The 25940-nt window shown below is 35.0% G+C and overlaps 1 protein-coding gene across 4 annotated transcripts in view; it reads left to right on the top strand.

The window, feature by feature from the left end:
- STK3 (serine/threonine kinase 3) overlaps positions 1-25940 on the top strand; it is a 498339-nt gene that overhangs the window by 2300 nt on the left and 470099 nt on the right. For 3 of the 4 annotated variants that reach the window (XM_031947034.1, XM_031947032.1, XM_031947035.1), the window contains exons 2-3: positions 45-182; positions 19868-20049. In XM_031947034.1, the coding sequence (XP_031802894.1) occupies positions 19952-20049 (98 nt within the window). In that variant the 5' untranslated portion in view covers positions 45-182; positions 19868-19951. The remainder of the gene's footprint in view (positions 1-44; positions 183-19867; positions 20050-25940) is intronic. The other variant, XM_031947033.1, reaches the window with a different exon arrangement.

Genomic DNA, 25940 nt, shown 5'->3' with positions numbered 1-25940 from the left:
CCAGAATTTGTCATGGAATTATTAATTCATTCAATCTATCACAGAATCTGACAGTTGCAAAAAACCTCAATGGCCACCTAATCCAATCCACACAGAAAAGGAATCCTCATTATAACATCCCTTACGATGGGTCATCTTGATTCTACTCGAACACCTCCAAGGATGGGGAATCCCGCCTCAAGGTAGGGCATTCCACTTTTGGACCCTTCTAAATATTAGGATGTTTATCTTGACTTCTAGCCTAACTTTACTTCTTCGAAACTCCCGCCCCACCCGTTGCTCCTGCTTCTTTCTCTTTCAAATACTGTAAGACAGCTACTATGTGCCTAGGGTGAACATTCCAAGTAATTTAAACCAATTTTTGAAGACATTAATCTGGTTGTCCTCTAGATTTTCTCCCACTTATTAATGCCCTTATTAAGCTTTTGTGCCTAGAATTTAATTCAAAAATCTGGATGAGTGGGACTATCACCTCCCTATTCCTGGAAGTTAGGCTCCTAAGACTGCATACTTTTTTTGACTTCTGTATAATATTACTAATTCATATTTAGCTTTCATCCCACTAAAATGCCCAGATCTTTTTCAGAACAACTTGTGTCTATTCATGACTCCCTCGTTTTTTCTTTTAATAATACTTTATTTTTCCAATTACATGTAAAGATAGTTTTCAACTTTCCTTTTTATAAGATTTTGAGTTCTGAATTTTTTTCTCTATCTCTTTTCTCTTTCCTCTTCCCAAGACAGCAAAGAATATGATATAGGTTATACATGTACAATCATTTCAAACATATTTCTATATTATCCATGTTGTGAAAGAAAAACCAGACAGAACAAAAGGAAAAAATCATGAGAAAGAAAAAGCAAAGAAACAAACAAAAAACAAAAACAAAAACAAAAACAAAAAACAAAACAGGTGAAAAATGGTATACTTCAATCCATATTCAGTCTCCATATTTCTTTCTCTGGATGTGGATGACATTTTCCATCCCAAATGTGGTTCCCCCATTTTATACAATATTCTTGTTTTTGTTACTAACAGACATATATAATGAGGTTTAGAATGAAGGCCATGAGATTGGAGGAGAATGAACTAACCTCTTTTTTCTTAAGTTTTTGTCCTGGTTCAAATTTAATTTCTTGGAAGACCCAGAGGATTTGAGGGGCTAAGGAAAACCAAGGTACTTATAATTTCAATTGGCGTTTCTTTGTCTCAGCCTCCTAGGGGAGTGAATCCATATAAATTAAGTGAGAGTTGTACGGAATTTCTAATCTTGAATCAGGTAACTCTCTGGGACAAAAGACAACAATTCAAAACCACAAATAGTTCAAAGAAAGGATTTTAATCTTAGCCTGAAGATATTATGGCCTTTTAGAAGGATGTATAGTTTCAATAATGACTAAAGGTAAGTCAGTCAAATCAAGTTAAGAAGCTTTTATTTTGTTCCTTTTATTTGCTAAGGGGATGAAAAACCCCAAACAAACAAACAAACAAAAAACCCTCTAGTCCTCAACAAGCTCACAACTTAATAAGGAAGATAAAAGGAAAAGTGTCACAATACCCAGCTTCTTAAATTTCATATGGTGTCTCATGACAGAAGGTAGGGGTCATGAAATTACAATTTATTATCAGTAAATATTTGATTTGAAAGCCTATTTTATATAGCTACATACTCGGGGTTGTGTAAAAATTTCTCAGATGAAAAGAGACAAGTGGAAAAAGTTTAAGAAGCACTGCCATGATGGAAAGGAACCAAGATGGTCACAGATCTTGAAGAGATAAAGCCCTAGAAATTGGCAGCTGAAATGTTTGGGAACAACACGCCCAGGGAAAGTACACACCATAGAGCAATACTCAATAGCACACTGCTTGATGGCACAGTGATCTGAGTGCGGGGCTTAGAGTCAAGGGGAATATAGTTCAAATCCAGGCTCACTTACCAGCTTTGTAACCTTGTGCAAGTTGTTTAACTTGTTTACCTCGGTTTCTCCAACCATAAAATGGGAATAATAATAGCACCTCCTTCCAAGGATTGTTGTGAGGATCCAAAGAGAAAATAATTGTAAAGTACTTTCCACAGTTCCTGGCACATAATAGGTACTATATAAATGTTGTTATTATTATTATTAATGATATTACCAAAGGACATAAATAGCCCTGTGATGTTGGAAGTCTGAGGAGGCTTAGCCATGTGTGTTCCCTGTCTGTGTCTCTTTGCGTCCTGATCACATGGATTCCTGGTATTCATTTCTCCATTCATATTCCTTATCCACAAGTATTCCCTATTCTATCCCATAATCACACATAATCTCAATGTAGATGTCTTCTCTCACTAGTGAGAGTGGTTTGGTGTCTGAGTCCCTTGTATACATGTGGGGAATCTTCTATTGTCACTTTATTCGCTGTTTGAATAAATATCTTTTGTTTGAACTAATGTGTTTGCTGGCTGGCTGATGAAAGAAACTACTACTGACGTCATGTGAATTATGGATTTGAATGGGTTCTGATGCACAGAGTGTCTTGAATCTGGAGTAGTTGTTTAGGAAGACATGAGAGAGATTACTTTGGAGGCTACACTTCTTGCAACTCCATTCTAATTTCTTATTATTCAGTGACAGAGATGTACTTTTCTATTCTCAAATCCCAGTGATGAGCACAGTTTCAATTAAGCATGTTGAAATAATAACAATTAAGGGAAAAAAGGAAACATGTTTTCAGCTCAAAGGAGACTCTGATCAACTCTAAACCTGAAGGAGAATGCCTCTCTTAATGAGTATGTTCTGATGAAAAGCAGAAGAGACCACAGTAAAGAGTCATCAATTCCATTCTACATTTTTTTTTACAATGGATGGTGGGACTCGTGGTTACTTTTATGCAAAAATCAATTTCTCTCCCAGTAATAGTGGGAGGAGATCCTTTATCTCATAGTCTTTCCAAACAATAAAGATGTAAATCTAGGGAGAGCAATTAAAGCAGAGACTGGCTGAAAGATTTTAGCTTAGAGCTAGATGAACTGACAGTCTTACCCTCATGAGCAGACTGTGAATGGATGCTCACTGTCCAAAGTTAGCAAGAGGAGACTTCTGAGACTTACTTACTTGTAGTTGTGTAACTTTGGGCAATTCACTCTCTGAACCTTAGTTTTGTTATCTGTAAAATGAGGTTGTGAGAGATGAGGTCTCTAAGAACTCTTTCTGCTTTCCTATGTGGCCTTTTTTCCATGAGTACTATTAGTCTTTTAGATTTTTCCTAATTTTTTTTCAAGTATTCAGGCATAAGTACCTTGTGTTTGAGAAATTGGGAAGGATTGTCTTGGGAAGGAAGAGAATCTACTGCATTTTATAATAGAACTATGGGTTATGATGAGGTATCTGCATAGGACATAGGACATTACAATTTCCTTATGAGTTTAAGTTATGGGCCGAACTATGTCTTGAAAACATTTATAAATTCTATAGGTTAAGATCCATTTTGAGCTAGAGGTGGACAGCCTGGTGAGATTTGTAAAATAGAACTTAAGTTACCTTTAGCAGGGCACCTTGTGCCAATAGAGATGGGCTTGTGCTCTGGCCCTTTGCAAAAGGATATGTTCATTACCACCTGACCTATCCTTCTGTATGGGGGCTATATTAAAGGGGATTCAGTCACCTGACTGAAAGGGGTGGGCAAGTTAGGAAAAAGCTCTTGCTTTAAACAGAATGATATGGGGATTCATACTTTCATATATAATCCTCACTAATTTTAATTTTTGCTATTTTGTTGTTCTGCTGAAATGTTTTTTTTTTTTTTTTGACATTTAAATACAAAACAAAATTATTTTTAAAAAGAAAAAGCAAAATTCTTCCCTTACTTTTTTTGGGGAGAACACATCTAGGCTAACTTTACTCTATACTTACAGTAAAGGAGGAAGGGAAGAAATACCAGTGAGTGAGAACACAGCAATGGTGATCAACATGTGCTGATAGACTGGTAGCAGAGTCTGGTAACTAAGACTGGGAGCCAACTGGAAATAGCAAGATTCTTAGGGAGATGAAAATATAGTACATGCCATTGGTCCAGCTTCTAATCTACTCAACTGAACTATTGCCTAGTCCACATTTCCCCACCTTTTATAGTTGAAGTAGTTCATTAAATACTAAAATGTAGATAAATTATATCTATAATATTCCTCTCTTCTCCCAGTTTAGTAATCCTGTCAAAAAAGGAAGTAATTTTTGCCTGGCACAACATGTTCTAGATAAAAACCATCCTGGATATTTGTGATCTATGCCTCTTATCCTAGTTGTTAACTAACCATTCCTTTAATAATACATTTTAGAGTTTTTTCTAAGAATTGAAGTCAAATTCATGGCACTGCAAGATCACCATTATGTCCTCCCCAACCCCCACTTCCCCTTAAAAAAAATCTAGACAATGGCTTTCTCTAGGACTTTTCTGATTTTCCAGTGTCTTTCTAAGATCTTAGACACTAGCTTGGAAATAATAACTTCCAGTTCCTTTAGTACTCTCTGCCCATCTGGGCTTGGGCCATGAATTCATTCAGGCAGCTGTCTTCCTAACACATTACTTGGTAATATTATCTAACCCATGCTAGCCAATTTTGTTTTGTCCTTCTTTGATAGAGAAAATAGCTGAAAAAGAATAGTTGAACAGTTCTACCTTCTCTTTACTAAGTACTATATGTTAACTGTTCTTCAGCTTGTCTTCACACTCTGGTGATTGAAATTCACCAAGTGAAAGACCTTCTATAGTCCAAGTTAGGTCTTTTCATCAGAATTAGGGAGTGGGGAGAGAGGAAAGAGACATCTCTCCTCAAGAGGCATCTCCAGTTTGTACTAGAAATCAATCTTCCTGACCATCAAATATAGCTCACCTTTCTTTGATCTTTTAGTCTGGTGAAGAGTGAAATATATACATGTATGGATATATGTATTCACACATACACATATGTATATATACATATATAAAATTAAAGTTGAGATATAATATATTATTATTACACAACTAACTATGTCTTCAATATTTCAAGGAGTTTATTAATTAGAGAGATGAGTTGTTCTTCATTTACTTTTCAAACATGTCTGACTCCTTAGGATCCTTACGAACTATGGGGTTTTCTTGGCATAGATACTGGAGTGGTTTGTCATTTCTTTCTCCAGCTCATTTTACAAATGAGGAACTGAGGCAAATATAGTTAAGTGACTTGCCTATGGTCATTCAGCTAGTAAGTATCTGAGGCCAGATCTGAACTCATGAAGAGAGTTTTCAAGGTCCAGCACTCTACCCACTAGGCCATTTAGCTTCCAAGGAGATGCAACTATATATTCATCCATCCATCCATCTACCAATCCATCCATCCATCCATATGTATATATATCTTGGCTGAGACAATTTGGGTTAAGTGACTTGTCCAGGGTCACACAGCTAGGAAGTTTTAAGTGTCTGAAGCCACATTTGAACTCAGGTCCTCCTGACTTCAGGGCTGATACTGATACTGTATCATCTAGCTGCCTCTATAAATTACTTATTACATATACATATGTAATTATAATATAAATGATATGTATCATAGTAATATATATTATACATAATAACATAACTATAATATGTAATAATATCAGAATATTATATTGTTTAACATGCAATTATATAATGTTTATAATATATAATATAAACAAAAAGGAAGAAAGTATGGAAATAAATAATAGATATAAAAAATGAGCCTTGAGAATTTAAAGGGGGACAAAGAAAGCTTCAAAAAAAAAAGGGACACACAAAAGTCATATCCTCAGTGAAGTTACAAAGATAATAAATAAGGAGGAACGAGGCTTGCAGTTACTGTACTAAGGGAAAACTATGTAAGGCTGCTAGTGGAAACAGCTGTCAAGACAAGATCACATGCCTTCTCAGAATGTCCTTGTACTCATGCAAAATTCACAATATAATCAACCAGGGGCTAAAATAATGAGGATGGAGAATAAATGTGCTAGTGTCACCAGGAAAGAGGAAGAATATGAGATTGGTGATTTATCGATGGGTAGTAAAATCCAAAAGATAGGGTGAGAAGGAACGGATAAGAAGAAAGATTGATCAACAAGGGGCCAAGGACTCAGGCAAAAATACCAGGCAAGAAAAGGTCAAGGGTTTAGGTGGAATTTGGATAACTGAGTTAGCAGCCATTCAAGGAATTTGAATAACAGGTATGGAAGCACTTATCCTAGGAAAGGAGCTTGACATTAGTGTGTGGTGGTATAGTTTCTTAGTTATTGATACTGGGAGAGGCTAAGCCTGAGGGGATTGCCTGAGCTTGAGAGTTGAGAGCTACCGGGGGTTAGAGCCAACTGCATGTTCATATTAATTCTGTTACCATATATGTTAAGATTTTGTGATTAGAGAAATAACAGGCTGCCTAAGGATTAATTAAGGACTAACTTAGATTACTAATGGAACATGTTAAAGATTTTATGTGGATCAACAGCAGGATTGGGTTTATGAGTGACTTTTGGTAGCACTTCCAATCTGAGAAAGGATAGACACTGAAGAAAGGGAGAAAAATAAGAAAGGAAGGGAAAAAAGAGAAAAGAAAATTAGAAGAAAAGTAAGAGGAGGAAGAAAGAAAAGGAAAGGAAAGGGGAAAAAAGAAAAGAAAAGAAAAGAGCTTGACACTGAAGGTATCTCAGCCCATCAGTTTTTAAATGCCCCTTCCTTAAATGTTACTTGACTTGGACTTGCAAATGAAGTGAGAACACCTGGATTCAGAAGGGAAGGGAGAAAAAAGATAAGACTGGTAATTTGTGGTCAATGGAAACAACACTGTCTTTGGGGTCAAAGGACTTAGATTCATATTCCATCACTGAAACTTATTTCCTGTGTGACTGTGAGCAAGCTGTTTAACCTCTCTGTCTCCATTTCCTCTTCTGGAAAATGAAAGGCTAGATTAGAAGGGCTCTATAAAGTCTTTCAGCCTTTCCTATGATCTCTTTAGAAACTAAACAACTTCTTCAGCATATGATAAAAAACCTTAACCTCTTGGGAAACAAAGGCACAAAGAGGAGAGTTCACTTCAAGTGTACTTTTAAAATGATCACATACTATTAAAAATTAGTTTTTAAGCTATAACTGTGCAACACTCTGTATAAATAGATTAAAATTTCAAAAGCCAGAAGACCAAGAAATTATTCTCATTTTTCATTGTCTTTATTTCAAATGTGTCTCCTTCCAAAAAAGACTGTATAAAATAAATCCATTAAATAAATAAAAGAACTGAAATGGAAAATATTTTTGATCACATATTTGATTAAAATATTTATTATGCAAAATACCATTATGTGTATATGGAAAAAGATTTCCTTGAGGAAATATAAATTCCAAATAAAATGGGATTTATTTTAAAGAGAGAAAGCCACAACTATGTTAATAATCCTTTTTAAGATTCTGAGGATAACAAGCAATCCACCGTAAAATCTAGCATAAAAACATAAGGGAACTTAAGCAGAATAACAAAAATAAACTCTAATTAAAAAGTACTACTAATAATGGTTTTTTTTTAAAAATTGGTTTTTTGAATCTTTAAACAACCAAGAGAAAAAGAGAAGAAAAAACCAAAGGAAATAGGAAAAAATAAGTTAGACAAGTGAAATCATTTTTTTGAAGATTATAATAGCTTTTTATTTTTAAAATGCATGCAAAGATAGTTTTCAACATTCACTCTTGTAACACCTTGTGTTCCAAATTTTTCTCCTTCCTTCTTCCCTCCTTCCTTCTCTAGAGAGCAAGTAATCCAATATAGGTTAAATATGTGCAATCCTTCTAAACATTTCCACATTTATCATGCTACACAAGAAAAATCAGATCAAAAAAGAAGAAAAATTAAGAAAAAAAAAACAGCAAGCAAACAACATAAACAACAAAAAAGGTGAAAATACTATGTTGTGATCCACATTGAGTCTTTATAGTCCTCTCTCTGGATTCAAATGGCTCTCTCCATCACAAATCTATTGGAATTGTCTTGAATCACCTTATTATTGAAAAGAGTCAGAGCTGATCATCATATAATCTCATATTTTCTGAATGCAATGTTCTCTTGGTTCTACTCATTTCACTTAGCATCAGTTCATGTAAGTCTCTCCAGGGCTTTCTGAAATCATCCTGCTAATCGTTTCTTTTTTTTTTTTTTAATTTTAATTTTAATTTTTTAATTTAATAGCCTTTTATTTACAGGTTATATGCATGGGTAACTTTACAACATTAACAATTGCCAAACCTCTTGTTCCAATTTTTTACCTCTTACCCCCCCACTCCCTCCCCCAGATGGCAGGATGACCAGTAGATGTTAAATACATTAAAATATAAATTAGATACACAATAAGTATACATGACCAAAACATTATTTTGCTGTATAAAAAGAATCAGACTCTGAAATATTGTACAATTAGCTTGTGAAGGAAATAAAAAATGCAGGTGGGCATAAATATAGGGATTGGGAATTCAATATAATGGTTTTTAGTCATCTCCCAGAGTTCTTTCTCTGGGCGTAGCCGGTTCAGTTCATTACTGCTCCATTGGAAATGATTTGGTTGATCTCGTTGCTGAGGATGGCCAGGTCCATCAGAACTGGTCATCATATAGTATTGTTGTTGAAATATATAATGATCTCCTGGTCCTACTCATTTCACTCTGCTGCTAATCGTTTCTTATGAAACAATAATATTCCATAACATACTTACTCAGCCATTTCCCAACTGATGGGCATCCACTCAATTTCCAGTTCCTTGCCACTACAAAAAGATTTGCTAAAAACTTTTTGCACATGTGGGTCCTTTTCCCTTTTTAATAATATCTTTAGGATACAGACCCCATAGTGAGACTGCTATATGACAGGGTGTGCATGGTTTTATAACCCTTTGGATCTAGTTCCAAATTGTTCTCCAAAATGATTGGATCAGTTCACAACTCCACCAGCAATGTATTAGGGACCTAGTTTTCTACTCCAACATTTATCATTATCTTTTCCTATCATCTTAGTCAATCTGAGAGGTATATAGTGGTACCTCAGAGTTGTCTTAATATGCATTTCTCTAATCAATAGTGATTTGGAGCAGTTTTTCATGGCTTTTATTTGTCTGAAAATTGTTCATATTTGTTGACTATTTATCAATTGGAGAAAGGCTTGTATTCTTATAAATGAGTCAATGCTCTCTATGTTTTAGAAATGAGGCCTTTATCAGAACCCTTGGATGTAAAACTTTTCCCCAAGTTTTCTTTTTTTTTTATTGTATAAGAAATGAGGGCTTATCAGAGAAACTTGCTTCACAATTCTCTTTGCAATGATTATTGCTAACTGTATTCCCCCCGCCCCCATTTATTCAATTCTTTCTCTCCTTTCATTCTGTTCCTCCTCAAAAGTGTTTTGCCATTGACCACTCCTTTCCCCAATATGCCCTCTCTTCCGTTACCCTCCCCGCTTATCATATTCCATTACCTCCTACTTTCCTGCAGGGTAAGATAGATTTCTTTACCCATATTGAGTGTGTATGTTATTTCCTCTTTGAGCCAATTCTGATGAGAGTAAGGTTCACTCACTCTCCATCTCCTCCTTCTCTTCACCTCTGACTTTTTTCTTGCCTCTTTTTATGGCAGATAATTTATACCATTCCACTTCTCCCTTTTCCTTTCTCCCGGTATATTCCTCTAACCCCTTGATTTCATTTTTTTCCCTTGGTTATTATGTCTTCATATTCAATTCACACCTATGTCCATTGTCTATATACTCCTTCTAACTGCCACAATAATGAGAAAGTTCTCAAGTTACAAATATCATCCTCCCATGTAGGAATGTAAACAAATAAACTTATTAAGTCCTTTATGATATCACATTCTTGATTACCTGTTTATTGAGACCTGTATTTGAAAATCAGATTTCCTCTTCAGTTCTGGTCTTTTCATCATGAATGCTTGAAAATCCTCTATTTCATTGAATTTCCACCATTTTCCCTGAAGGATTATACTCATGAACTGCAATTTTTAAGCCAGAAAAGGATCCCTCCTCAGATGGGACAACACAGAGCGCCAGAGAAGTGGGACACTCGTTGAAAAAAATGGATTGGACTACCTATCTCATTTATCCACAAATTTAGCCACTAGTCCATTTTTTCAATTCCCTCATAGTATACCTGAAAGGTTATTTCATCACTCTCTCTAGGAGATGGTGAATACTTTTATGAATACTTTGCTCCCTTTTGTGGATATAAACTTGTGCTCATCATGCCTCATTTTTTTTTTCTTTATAGTGCATAGTTGGGAATGTGTTCAGTTGCCAAAACAAAAATGAAAATGAGGTTAATAAAAATTCCATGAATTTTTAAAGTTAGGAAAGTTAAATGCAGGAATGTTGAGGATTAACTATTTATTGTTTATACATCTTGGATTTGTTGTTATTGTTTATTATTTTTTTTTTTAGTGGTCTCTAATTCTTTTTGATCCCATTTGAGGCTTTCTTGGCAAAGATAATGCAGTAGTTTGCCACTTTCCTTCTCCAGTTCATTTTACAGGTGAGAAAAATGAGGTAAACGGGTGTAAGTGATTTTCCTAGCGCAACACAGCTAGTAAGTGTCTGAGACCAGATTTGAACTCAGGAAGATGAGTCTTCTTCACCTGTACTTTATTCACTGTTCCCCCACCTGCCTCTTCATCTTGGATAACAAATCTTTATCAGTGGAATTTTACAGGATTTCTCCCCTATTTGACTACTTCCTTTCTTGTTCTAGATACTGTCTAGTATCTTTTCAGTTTTCATGTAAATAAAGCCATTCATTTTATCTTCTGTAATTGTTTTTATCTCTTGTTTGATTAAGAATATATCTTTGTGAGAGGTATATGATTTGTTTCTCTTCTAATTTTGCTCTAGTATCATCTTTTGTGGGCCAGCTCTACCCATAGAGGAGGTTGTTAGTCCTTTTTCTAGAAGAGGACCATAACATCAGGGAGGTGAGACCATGACATGCAAGTGATTTGGATTTAAGTGAGGGAGCTCTGTTCAAGGTCACCTGCCTCACTTTCCCCTTCAGAGACATTTGGATCCAGTGGCCAGATACATATCAGGACTACTGGAGATGAGGTCATATATCCATTTAGAATGTATTACAGAATAGTCTGTAAGGTGTTGATCTAAGCCTAATTTTTATTAGATGGCTTTCCAGTTTTTCTAACAGTTTTTGTCAAATAAGTTTTCTCTGGTTAATTTTTGATTTCTAATTTATCAAATACTGAGTTATTGAATTTTATTGTTTTTATTCTCTTTTGTCTAGTTTGTTCCATTGATCTATTTCTATTTGTAAACCAATACCAGATAGTTTTGAAGACTGCTGCTTTGTAATAGAATTTGAGATCTAAAAGTTATTTCCCCTTTCTTCCTACTTTTTATCATTTCTCTTGGTGTTCTATATCTTTTGTTTTTCCAAATGAATTTTGTTATTTTATCAAACTCTATAATTGATTGGTATAATTAACATAAATCTCAATAGTATTATCATTTTTATTATACTAGTATAGTTTTGTCATGAGAATTGAATATTTCTCCAGCTATTTTAATTTGTTTTTTATTTATTTAAAAAGCGCTTTGTATACAAATCTTTTGTATTTTTAGGTAGATCAATCCTCAGATATTCTATGCATTTTGTAATTATTTGGAATGGGATTTCCCTTTCTGTTAATGCTTTTTGGGCTGTTATTATAAGAGCAATGCTGTTGATTTTTGAAGATTTATTTTGGCCTATTTTCAGAAGCTATTAAAAGTCTCAATTAGCAACTTTGCTGATTCCCTAAGGTTTTTCAAATATATGGAAATATCATCAGCAACAGGTTTTATTTCATCTTTACCTATTTTTGTGCCTTCAACTTCTTGCTCTTGTCTCTTGCTAGCTTTTGCAGTAATACACCAAATAAATAAGGAGAATAGATACCCTTGCTTCACTCCCATATTTGAAAAGGTTCTAGAGCATTCTCATTGTATATGATGCTTACTTTTGGTTTTTATGGTATTGAAAAATATCTCCCTATGTCTATAGTTTTTTTTTTTTTTTTTTTTTAATAAAAATAGTGCTGTCCTTTGATTTCATAAGCTTTTCCTGCTTCTATTGAGATGATCACATAGTTTTGGGTGTTTTGGTTTTCAATATGATTGATTATATTTTTTGCTTTACTAATGCTGAAGTGGATATAAATCTTAGTTATAATGAATGATTTCTTGGATAAAACACTGTAATCTGTTTAATCAGATTTTGTTTAAAATTCTCAAGTAAGTGTTCATTAATTATATTAGCCAATAGTTTTCTTTCTGTGTATTATCTTTTCTTTATTTAGGTATTGATTTTATTTGTCTCATAAAAGAATTCTGATAGGGTGCTTTTTCTCAAGTTTTGAAAATAATTTGTGAAGTATGTATACTAATTGACCCTAATAGGAAATTTCTTAAAGATCGTGGTCTTTAAAGCCCAAAAGAATAAATCACCTGTGGAATTTTTGGTATTACACCTTGGAAGTCAGAGAGATATTTGGGGAGTTTAGGGTCTGTAAACTGATTTTTAAAATATTTGAATAACTGTATTACAGCATAAATAGTTTCCTTTTCAATCTCAGTTGTTTTATTTTATGTATCATTTAAAAATATGATTCTGAGGAGTTCATAGACTTTAACAAATTGCCCAAGGGGTCCATGCACAAAAAAAAATAAGAGCCCCTGATCTGATGCAATTCACAATGTCAGGTTAACATAATGAGTAAGAAGAGATCTTGGAGATTAGGGTTGTAAAGTCTCTGAAAGGCCTTTTAATTCAATCCTTTTATTTTATAGATGAATAAACTGAGGCCTAAAGGGGTTAAAGAATTAGCAGTAAAATGTAGAGTTTACATTGGAACCCAGATCCTTAAAATCTGGTCTGTTGTGTTCCTGATTTAGAATTTCCTCAATAATTTCTCCAATATAGGTATCTAGTCCCTAATTATAGCCATATAATGATAGGGAACCCTATTATCCCCACCCAAGTACTCGGTTCCATTTTGGGTTGGTTCTAATGTGTGTTTGGGTTTTGTTTTTGTTTTGTTTTGTTTTTTCAAATGATTCTTGTATGAGGCAGCTGAGGTCTTCTAGACCTTTCTCAAGTGCGACCATAATCTCATAGTTTCTGGATTTTAGAGGCCTACTATCTCTTCTATTACCTTCATTTTTCCCCCTTTTTTACATTATTGATTCATGTAATTTCTAGGGTTTTATATTAAAGAGTAGATTGCTATAGTTATTGACTATAGATATTATTTAAGAATATTTGCCTATTTGTGTTAAGTTAAAATTTCCTTAAAGTTGTTGAGTATTGACCTTGGAGTCAAAGGATCTGGGTTCAATCCAGCCTCTGATACTAGCTATGTGATGATGCTGGACAAATCCTTAACTCTTTAGGCCTCAGTTTCCTCATCTATAAAATGAAGTCAGGTCAGACTCAATGATTTCTTTCTTTCTTTCTTCTTCTTTTTATTATTATTATAGCTTTTTATTTACAAAACATATGCATGGGTAATTTTTCAACATTGACCCTTGCAAAACCTTTTATTCCAACTTTTCCTGTCCTTCCCCACTCCCCACCATGTTAAATATGTTAAAGTATATGTTAAATACAATATATGTATACATATTTATACAGTTATCTTACTGTACAAAAAAAAAAATGGATCTAAAAAGAAAGAAAAAACCTGAGAAGGAAAACAAAAATGCAAGCAAATAATAACAGAAAGAGTGAAAATGATATGTGGTGGTCTACACGCATTTCCCACAGTCTCTCTCTGAATGTAGATGACTCTCTTCATCACTGAACAATTGGAACTGTTTTGGTTCATCTCATTGTTGAAGAGAGCCACGTCCATTCAAGTTGATCATCTTACAGTATCGTAGTTGAAGTGTATAATGATTTCCTGGTCCTGCTCATGTAGGTCTCTCCAAGTCTCTCTGCATTCATTCTGCTGGCCGTTTCTTATAGAACAATAACATTCATGTACCATAATTTACTCAGACATTCTCTAACTGATGGGCATCCATTCAGTTTCCAGTTTCTAGCCACTACAAAAAGGGCTGCCACAAACATTTTTTGCACATGTGGGTCTCTTTCCCTTCTTTAGTATCTCTTTGGGCTGTAATCCCAGTAGTAACACTGCTGGATCAAAGAGTATGCACAGTTTGATAACTTTTTAGCATAGTTCCAAATTGCTCTCCAGAATGGCTGGATGTATACATAATTCTACCAACAATGTATCAGTGTCCCAGTTTTCCCACATCCCCTCCAACATTCATCATTATCTTTTCCTGTCATCTTAGCCAATCTGACAGGTGAATAGTGGTGTCCCAGAGTTGTCTTAATTTGCATTTCTCTGATCAATAGTGATTTGGATCACCTTTTCATATGACTAGAAATAGTTTCGATTTCTTCATCTGAAAATTGTTCATATCTTTTAACCATTTATCAATTGGAGAATGGCTTGATTTCTTATAAATTTGAGTCAACTTTCTATATATTTTGAAAATGAGGCCTTTATCAGAACCTTTGAATGTAAAAATGTTTTCTCAGTTTATTGCTTCCCCTCTAATCTTGTCTGTATTAGTTTTGTTTATATAAAAACTTTTTAACTTAATATAATCAAAATTATCTATTTTGTGATCAATACTGATCTCTAGTTCTTCTTTGGTTACAAATTTCTTCCTCCTCCACTAGTCTGAGAGGTAAACTATCCTTTGTTCTTCTAATTTACTTATAATCTCTTCTTTATGTCTAGATCATGAACCCATTTTGACCTTATCTTGATATACGGTGTTAAGTGTAGGTCAATGCCTAGTTTCTACCATACTAATTTCCAATTTTCCCAGCAGTTTTTGTCAAATAGTGAATTCTTATCCTAAAAACTGGGGTCTTTGGGTTTGTCAAATACTAGATTGCTATAGTTATTGACTATTTTGTCCTGTGTACCTAACCTATTCCACTGATCAACTACTCTTTTTCTTAGCCAGTACCAAATGGTTTTGATGACTGCTGCTTTATAATATAGTTTTAGATCAGATACAGATAGGTCACCTTAATTTGATTTTTTTTTTCATTAGTTTCCTTGAAATTCTTGACCTTTGTTCTTCCAGATGAATTTTGTTACTTTTTTCTAGGTCAGTAAAATAGTTTTTTTGGAGTTTGATTGGGTATAGCATTAAATACATAGATTAGTCAGACTAAATCATTTTTGAAGTTACTTCCAATTCTAATGCTATGATCCAGTGATCTATATTTCAGTAAGGAATTGCAGAATCTCAAGATTGGAAGGATGGCGGAACTCATTGTTCAAACTCTTTTTGAACCAAAATACCTTCTACATCTTTAACACATGGTCATCTGGTTTCCATTTGAAAACCTCAGGTGTGGAGTATTCTGTTCAGGTACTTGTTGGAATGCACTAACTCTGAAGCTGTGTTGTTGTTAATGTTTATTTATTAATTTTTTTACATTGAATTGTAAAGGACTGAAACTCTTGAGTTGATGCACTGAGGTCAGACAACCGAGCACTTAAGGCTAATTACTGATTAGACAATATTCTATTAGCATATGCTTGGAAAATCGCCCTTCCCACTATTCTGCGCTGGCTAGATCTGTTGGTATATACAGGGAATTGTAGGAGGGATTAGAGGGTGGAGGAAGACAAGCCAGAGTGACATTGGGTGGGAAAGGAAGAACAAGAAGGTGTGGAGATTCCTGTGTCCATTCCCTTCACTTCTACCCCTAAAGACCAAGAATAAAGACCAACGACTTTTGCTTATCCTGACTCTGGCTGATTCTAAGGTATACAGGGTGTTAACTCAGTCTTCACATTGAACCATCTGCCTGCAAATTTCATCCATGGCTCCTAATTCTCCTTTCCAGCCTCAATCAGAATAAATTCAATAATCTTTGAGCTAGTATGAAGGGCAAGGAGAATTCTGTATGACCTGCAGAGGGCATGCAATGTTTGTGTTTTTGTCAGTACCAAGTAACACCTTCACATGTACAAAGAATGATCTCCTCTCATCTCCTAGATTAAAAGCTGAAAATGCTCCAGGAAGGAACACATCTCTACTCTACAAGGAAAATGATTTTTTTTTTGAAAAGAAGAAGTGCTTTAAAGAGAAAAGAAAGGAAGAAAAAAGATATGAAGAAACAGAAGAAACTTCTAAACTACAATAGGAGGTTGGAGAGAAGAAGAATGGGATACAGAAAAAGAGGGAATATTTAGAACTAAGTGGTCAATTGGGTCACACAGTGGATTGAATGCTGGGCCTGGAGTCAAGACACTGGGCAAGTCACTTCACCCTGTTTGCCTCAGTTTCCTCCTCTGCAAAATGAAACAGAGAAGGAAATGGCAAACCACTTCAATATCCTGCCAAGAAAAACTCAAAAGGGGTCATGGAGAGTCAGATGTGGCTGAAAAATGATCAAACCAGAAAACAAGCAAACAAACATTGGAACTACATAACATTTATGAAGTTGTTCTCCTATGAAGAAGTTGAACCATCTCAGGGGGAAGTAGCTCCTTCTTTACCTAGAAATGATATCTTCAGTTACCTGTAGATAAGAAGTCATTCAGGAATGACCTGAGAAGGAAGAGACATACAGTGGTGATGGATGACTCCCTCTGACTAATAAGGCAACTGTTTGTTGATTCCACAAAAATAATAGAAAAATCTTTCTTCTTTGCAGAACACATAAATAGGTCCTGAAACAGAGCTTCCTGAGATTTGTCAGGTCTCAACCAGGTTAGACACTACCACAAATCTGGTGATTTTCATGGGAATGATGATACTGTTAGCATTTAGTAAACATTGATAAGGATTATAAGGAGAAAGGTAAATTTAGGAAATAAGCTTGTTAAGAAGAAGGGAACTAAGAATAAAAATTGGATTTAATAAGAAATTACCATGATGTCAAAAAGCAAGAAAAATAAAGAAAACAAAAAAAATGATGCTTGTATATGCAAAGTTCATCAGTTCTTTCTCTATAGGAGAAAAGCATTTTTCATTATGAGTCCTTTAGAATTGTCATTGCATTGATCATTGTTTTGATCAGAGTAGCTAAATCTTAGTTGATCATTATTACAATATTACTTTTATAATGTACAATATTCTTTTGGTTCTATTCATTTCATTTTGCATCAGTTCATATGATTCCAGGTTCTTCTAAAGCTGTGTCTCTTGTCATTTCTTATAGAATAATCATATACCATAACTTGTTCAGTCATTCCCCACTAATGGGTATCCCCTCAATTTCCAATTCAGCGCTACCACTAAAAGAGCTGCTTAAATATTTTTGTACACATAGCTCCTTTTCCTTTGATCTCTTTGGAAGACAGATCTAGTAGTGGTATTACTGGGTCAAAGGGTATGCACAGTTTTGTATGTAGCACTTTGAATATAATTTTAGATTGTTCTCCAGAATGAATGGATCAATTTACAACTTCTTCAAAAGTGGATTAGTATTACCAATTTTCCCACATGTCTAGCATTTTTCATTTTTCTTTTCTGTCATGCTAGCCAATCTCATAGGGGTAGTAATAACTCAGAACTTTTAAAATATGTATTTCTCTACTTACTAGCTGTTTAGAGCATTTTTATATGACTTTTGATAGTTTTAATTTCTTCTCCTGAAAATTGCCTTAATAGAACAATTCTAAATACAAGAGATTTCAAAAACCATATATTGTCATTTTATAAACCATAATTACATCCATACTCAGACTTTCTCTTTACAAAATGGAGTTCACCCAAAGAAATCTCTATATTCCAGGCATCATTTTTGTTTTACCTTTTAGACATTTTCCACATTTTCTTAAAGTGACAAAGGGTTATAGCTTCAGAATGCCTGCATCTTTCCATTTACCTGTTTGAAACCTTGGAGTAGTCCAGGATGCTTTACACTCTCTCATTCCACATATCAAATTAGTTGCTAATTTTCTACTCTACAATGTCTTTTGAACCCAATTCCTTTTCTTAACTCACAAAGTCATTAATGTAGTTCAAGCCTTCATCATCCCAAGACTACAGGATTGCCTCCTCATGGGTCTCTTTACTGCCATTCTCTTGCCTCCAATCCCCATCTTTCACACAGCTGTCAAAACAATATTGTTAAAGCACAGGTCTGATCATGGCAGTCCCCTATTTCAGAAACTCCACAGGCTCTCTATAATCTCTCAAGAACAAATTCAGACTCTTCTGTTCATCATTTAAACTTCTCCACAATCTGGCTCTAGCCTACCTTTCAGCTCAATTAAATTTAAGCATGTATTCAGCATCTTCTACGTACATTATGCTGAGTACTTGGAACAACAACAAACAAAAAATCCAGTCCCCATAAGGAAAGAAATTTTATCTTATTAGAAAACAATTTGCACATAAAAAAATTAGTCCAAAGTATATACAAATTAAAGACATAGCACGTTGACCTTGAAGGAAGCTAGAGATTTTATGATTTATTTTTTCATTTATTTATTTTGAAAATAGTTATTTTTCATAAAATAAGTTTCATGCTAACATGTAATGGGTTTGTTACTGTTGTCTTTAAATGAATTAATGAAATATTTTTTAATTATCAATTTTAATTTGTAGCAAAGTAAATATTGATAGCTATTAAACCACACAAACAAAAGCTCTTTAGAGCTTTCAATAATGTTTGGTTTGGCTTTTAAAATTTTACTATTGGGTCATTATAGTTTGGATAAGACATAAAACCAAATTAAATGTTCTACCATCTATAATAAATTACATTACTGAATTCAAACATACTAATCATTATATCTTCTTGGTGTAAAAAGAAATTGGTGATGGAGAATGATATGAGAGAGAAATTTTATAATGAGGTCAAGGCAGCAAAAAAAAATGGGTTATTCCTCCTTTTCTCATGTTACTCTGTAGTCTAAAGTTTAACATAATTGAATATGTGAAACTTGTGGTATGTTCATTGGTATCAATCATATTTATCAACAATTGATCAGTCAACAAGCACCAAATAGATATTGTGTGCCAGGCACTGTGCTCAAGTGCTTTTTCAATGAGTTCAGTATCTGGAAGCTAGAGATTTTAAAAGGCAGAAATGAGCACAGGAGGAAATCCATAACAAGGCATGGAGATGGGAGGTGCAAGATGGAATGCTGTGTGTGGAGAACAGGAAGCAGACCATTTGGGCTGGGCTGTGTAGAGCTTTAAAAAGCAAGTTGGAGTTAGATCGTGATGAGTTTCGAGGTCAAACTGGGGAATTTACATTTTATCCTAGAGGTCAGAGAGAACCATTGGTATTTCCTTTATTATGATATATTACTGTCCTTTTCATGTACTCTAGGCTCTAGTTACATTGGCTACTTGATGTTTCTTACACACAGCATTTCATGTCCTGTTTCTGTGACTTTGCCATCTGTCCCCCATACCTAACATGTACTGTCTCCACCTCCAATTTTTAGAATTACTAGATATCCACAGATTAGCTCAAGTACCAACCTCTGACTTGAGCTCTTTCCTGATATCTGCATGACTCAGCTATATTATCTAGTTTTTAAATAGTGTGGGATAGTAAGAGAGCTGTCTTTGGAATTGGGAAAAGCTGAGTTAAATTCTTCTCTCTGATATTCATTATATGACTGTGGACAAATCACTTAAGCTTTCAATGCCTGAAAAAATTCACTAAGATTTTAGCCTATAAAGCTGTTGATCTGCTTTTGTAGAAGATTCCTCAGTGTGAGTTCTTCACAACAATGGAAACACAGCTCCAGGCGTAAAGAAAATGTGTTTACTTATATATGTTTATGTTGCTTCCTTCCCTAAAGAATGCAAGATGCTTGCTGAAGGGACTTCGTGGCTTTGGTCTTTTCCCTCCTGGTTTTGCTTCTGACTTTTTGGATTTTGCCACCATGCCTCATCTTAATTTTGACACTGCAACTTCCCTTCGCGCCTGGGGCCTCTTCACCTTGGATAATCCTTGCACCATCCCAGTTTCCCTCTTCCACTGGTAAGTTTCTCTAGGGGCCTCTTTTTTTGGGGAGGGACCTTGCTATTCTTCATTCTCCTCTAGGTTCTGACTCTTCAGATTTCTAAATCATGCTCCTGCAGGGCTTTCTCTCTTTTCCTCTACCCCTGTCTCCCTCTCCCTTTTATGTGGTTCCCTGTCCCCTTCCTGCCCTCTTTGAGGGCAGAGACTGTCATTTCCCTTCAATTTATATCTCTAGCTCTTAGCATAGTGCCTGGCATATAGTAAGTGTAATGTCAGAGAAACTGAGGCAAGATAGAGATTAGAGAGTTTTTAACATTCTATTTGAAAGAGAGAGACTTACTGGGACCAAATGGATTCATGGTTTGGTCCCAGGCCTGAATGAGACTATCATCTCCAAGAATCCAGCAAACAATGTGAGTTCTCAATGACATATATATACGTGGCTCAGATACAGGGGTAGACAGAGGCAGGGGTGGAGTCAGAGCAGTGAGAGCGGGAACACAGGACTAACAATCTGGTTCTGACAGGGTGGGGGGAGGGATGGGGGACATCTGATAATTGGGATTACAGAATGGGGAGAAGCACCCAACATTCTGATGATGTCTAAGATAGAAGGTCTTTCTCTTTATCTGGACCATTATGATGAGGAGGAAGGGGTGGTGTTGCAGTATTGACCAGAAAAATTAGGAACTGAGGCAGAACAATTCAGGGAAACTGAGACAGGACAATTTAGGGAAACTGAGACAGGACAATTTAGGGAAACTGAGTCAGGACAATAAAAGAGAACTGTGGCACAACATTCCACACTCTCTCTTCTGAATATTCAAAGTACTGAATTACCTTCCTCTTAGAACCTGGAAGAATGAGCACCATAATTTTGACTAACCCTATGTGAAGCAAATAAACCAAAATAAAACTGGAAAAATGCAAGGACTTATGGCAAGGACAAGTCTCTCCCTGATAACTCCAGAGTTTATCAGCTATACAAAGGCTCCCTGTTGCAAGCATGTCAGGTCCTCTGCAGTTGGGGCACCATCTCAGCCAGAGGATCCAGTTTGAGATGGACAATTCACTGTGAGTTAGGTGGTCTGCAGTCATTTGTGCATTTAACTTAGCCTCTGCTTATAGAGCAGCAGGGTTCAAGGGCTCAAGGCCCATTCAGAGGGGCAACCCTCTCCAGGGGAGAAGGGTGAGGTTTGGAGTAGCTTTACCTGTCCTCATCCAGAGGAACAGACAGGTCTGCTACTAGGATATAGATTTCTGAGCAGATTATGCACAGTTAGACCAGAGCAGGCAACCCTAAACTTTTAGAGGCCTGATATAAAACTGCAAGGTCCTTTGAGAATGCTGAAATACTAATTAAGGAACTGGGGTTACAGGAGTTGAGAAACAAATCAGAGAGACTGCCAGTCCCAAGACAAGTGTCTGATTTCTGGTTGTTTCTAAAAAAAATTATCCCCCAAACTGAGTCTTTCAGGGCAATTCCAACAGAATAAGGTATTTCAAAGTTAAAGCATAACCAGCAAATCATAGTCCAGTAAATTTAAGGACTTTCAATTCAATCTAGTGAGATAGGGGGCACAGAAGAAGTGCCCAAGGCAAAGTTCCCATTCTTTCAGGTATTTTGAGAAAAATCCACCAGTTTCCCAAAATTTCCTATCTCTTCCTCCCTTTTTTTCTCATGGAAAGGAATTATCAAATAACCATCCCACATATAAATCCCAAGAGTTGAATCAAAATTCTGATACATAACAGATTAGTACAGTAGGTTTTCCTAAAAATCCCTCAAACATACAGTAATAATTCCATCCCAAATCTTAAACACAGTAATACAGTTAAAATTTTAACAATAACTCATCAACCACTTTCCCACTCCCCCATATCAATCCATCAGGGGTAAGGAACAAAGCCTCATTCAAAACTGTTTTAGGCAGGGCACGGGCAGAGACTCTCAGTCCATGTAGGGGATGGGTGTGGTATGGCATGCTGACAATCAAGACTGATCTAGGTCCCAGAAGCAAGTCATTATCTGTAATTTGTCCAAAATCTAAAATTAAAACAAAACAAAACAAAACAAAAAAAACACAAATCTAAAAAAAAAATAAAGGTTAGAACAATTTGAGATAGAAAGACTTGGTTCACAAGACTGCTGCAAAATGTGAAGAGCCAGCAGCTTCCTATATGAAGAGATGAGTTTGCTTCATAGAACAGGCAAATGGCTGTCAGCTATAGTCTCAAATAAATACCAGTTAGATCTCACTGTGCTAATTGTCTTCTCATTATTTAGAATCCTTTAAAAACCTGAATATCCACAGACATAAATATTCAGTAACAGATAGATGACTAGGGTAAATATTCATTTGCCTAGGTATTTAGGATATAATGATTATACACACAATCAGACTAAAAATAGCAAGGTATGACATAATTGAATTGCATTAAAGTTCTTATTGACCATTGTCTCTGATCAGTCACAGGAGGAAAAAATGCAGGGACATAACTATAACATAACATAACATAACATAACATAAGCAGTTAAAACTCAGCTTTCAGTACATACAGGATAAAATTAATTCATTTTTACTCCAGTTAATTGTCTCATTAACTGTCAGAGGGTGGAGCTTTAAAACTCCCAAACAGCATTAACTATAAGCCCAAGAAATTTCATTTCCAATAATAAATCTCATTAACCAAAGTTTCAGATAAATCCTAAACAGGTAAACAGTAAGAAATTTTTCCTAGTAAAGTTCACATCTTTCATATCTAAGTATTCAGTTTCATAAGTGAACATTATACATACAAATAAGTTTGCTTTTAAAATACCCAAAAACATAAATAAATATCCCAAACTGCATATTGTTTATAACAGAAACATTTTCAAAAGGACAAAGAAAAAAAATTTTATTTTCAGAAGCTTTTTAAATGATAGGCATAAACTCAAGATACAATCAATACAATCAAGTAAAACTTATACAGAATATCCTAATTCTACATAAAAGAATCCAAGAAGTTCTTAAAATTTTAAACTTTTAGAAATAATCCTACCAAAGTATAGTTCACATGTATGACCATATTCCTTAACCAAGGAATCCATTATGTATCAAAAGAAAACAAATATTCAGTCAATTAACTTAAAAGTGGGCCTATTTCTTGAAATCATTTACCAAAGCCAGACTGGAACAACATACTTAGTGGGGGGGAGGGAGAGGAAGGAGAGAATTCTATGGGCCATCTTTCTATATCAGGCTTAATTGGGGGAAAGGGATTTCACATGGCCTTCCTTCTCCTCTTCCCTATTCCATGTGGCATCCGTCCCCACCCTTGAACTGCTAAATTCTGTGGACATTTCTGAGTCCTTATTCTAAGTCTCTTTATTGATATTTTATTTTATATATATTTAGCATTTTGTTATCTAATTTACTATTGTTTCTGTAGATGGTAAGCTCCTTGGGGTTAGGAGATTTCACTTCCATGTGCCCCCAAATTCTAGTACAAAGCCTTGTTCAGTCATGTCCAACTCTTTGTGGCCTGGTGGACCATATCAAGCCAATAATGTCCATGGGATTTTCCCAGAAAAGATACTGGGATGGTCTGACATATCCTTCTCCAATTGGATTAAGGTAAACTGACCTGTCCAGGATCACATAGCTAGTAAATGTCTAAAATCACATTTGAATTCAGGTCTTCCTAACTCCAGGCCCAGGACTGTATCTACTGAACCACTTAGCTGCCTTCCTGAAGGTAATAGGCATTTAATAAATATTCATTGATTTAAAAGAGGTAATCAGGTGGTCCTGTAATAGAATCAAATTGGGAAGACCAGATTTTGAGTCTTGCCTTAGAAATTTAAAAGCTGTGTGACCTTGGGAAGTCACTTAACCACTCAATCCAGTTTCCTCAAAAGTAAAATGAGGGACAATAATAACAGTACCCACTTTACTCTGTAATTGTGAAGATCAAATTAAGATATATAAACCTTAAAGTGCTATATAAATGTTAACTATTATAATTGTATTTACATACCTTATTATATAACTGTATATAAAAATATAACATTATTAATTTAACTTCTCTATACCTATTGACTAACCCTTTCTTACACTAAAAAAAAAAAAATACTTTTTTTTGCTTTCTTCTGGATCTATCTTTCCCAATTTTTTATACTGGATGATCATCTATGTTCATCCTCCTGTGCAGCCAATGGACTTTGTCTTGGCTTTTCTTTTTTCTGTATATTGTTTCTGTAACAAATTTCATCTTTGGGCAGATGGCTTCCATATATGCATATTTAGCTCTCAACTCTCTTCTGAACACTAGCTCTGTACTATTAGTTATCTGATGGAAATTTCTAATTGGATGTGCCATGGGAATCTCATATCCTGAAGGATGGAACTCGTCATTCTCACTAAACCCATCCTTCCTCCTGATTTTCTTTTGCTATTGAAGAATTACTATTTCAGTCACTTAAGATTACAACCTAATAATCATCCTCTATATCACATATGTGACAACCTCCAATGGTTGTTTTGTTGACTTAATCTCTACAATATTTCACTTCTTTTTCTGTGTTCATAGGGACTCCACCTTAGTTTGTACCAGTAATTTATTGTCTGGACCACTTTAATAGCTTAGTTGGTTTCCTTAATGCCAATCTTTCCCTTCTCCAATCCTTTCTGCCAAACCGTCTTAAAGCACAGGTTGATCAAGTCCTTCTTCTACACACCAAGGGTCAGTAATTTGTCTTCAAGATAACATAAACTCCTGAATTTGGTACTTAAGGACCATCTCAAAGTACCTCCATTCTTCCTTTCCAGATTAATTTCACTTTATTCCCTATTCATACTTTTCTGACTCATTAGCTTACTTGCTGTCTCTCTCATAGTTCTATTCCATTGACCACTTATATGCTTTTGAACAGTCTATTCCCTATATTTATTGTTTTTCTGCCTCCCAAACCTTTTTTGCTTCCCACAAAGTTTAACCCAGGCGTCAGCTTCTATACCGGGGCCTTTCCCGATTCCCTCAGTTGTTAATACTTACCTTCTTGGGAGAGAATTTTTTTAGTATACGCTTATATCTGACTATGGTATATCTCTCCAGTTAGATTGCAAGCTCTTTGGGAATTGACTATAGACCTATAAGGTTTAGCATAATGCCTTGAACGTGTGTCAAATTTTACTATTGTAGATTTTTACTACATCCTCTTTGTCTAGTATGAAAGTGAGTGTCACTAAATTGTGGGACTTGTCTCTGACACTCAAAAGACATCTTTGAGGGGACTTTTTTCAGTAGAAGCAGGAGTATGCTGGTGAATGTTTAACAATGGGTTCTCCAGGGGGCAAAAACATGTTTGACACAAATTTAATCTGCATATTCATATTTCTTCATCACTTTCTTAAATCTAGGCAATCAACAAAATAATAAATTAAGCCCTGATTTATAGCATCTGGTTATTTTTAAAGTATAAATGCTCTTACTGAAAACATGACATTCAGTTCTCCTAAGCTATCAAGCTAGGTAGAAGTTAAACTGCTCATCCACTACTTCTTTGGCAGTAGCCATTTATAATAACTGATTATATAATTGGTTAGCTGTTCCACAATTTTACCTTTGAACTCTTCCAGAACTCTTGGGTGATTGAAACTGAATCTCAGTGATTTATTAACATTTAGCTTGTCAAGAAGGTCTAAAATATCCTATGTCCTTAACTGCAATTTGATCCAATTTCTTTGATTCCTTTGTTTCAAAAAGAAAACTTAAAAGAATCTCTTTATAATTTTCTCTTAAGGAAAGACTAAAACAAGGAATTCACAAGTAGTTACTCCCATTCATACAGTATAAATACTAATTGAATCTTATTGAAAATTGAATTCATGTCTCTATATTAATCTTGTTTTCTAAGATTACTG

The sequence above is a fragment of the Sarcophilus harrisii genome, chromosome 1, assembly GCF_902635505.1.
Source record: "Sarcophilus harrisii chromosome 1, mSarHar1.11, whole genome shotgun sequence".
NCBI lineage: Eukaryota > Metazoa > Chordata > Mammalia > Dasyuromorphia > Dasyuridae > Sarcophilus > Sarcophilus harrisii.
The sequence above is the reverse complement of the archived record's forward strand: the minus strand, read 5'-3'. Positions and strand labels throughout refer to the sequence as shown.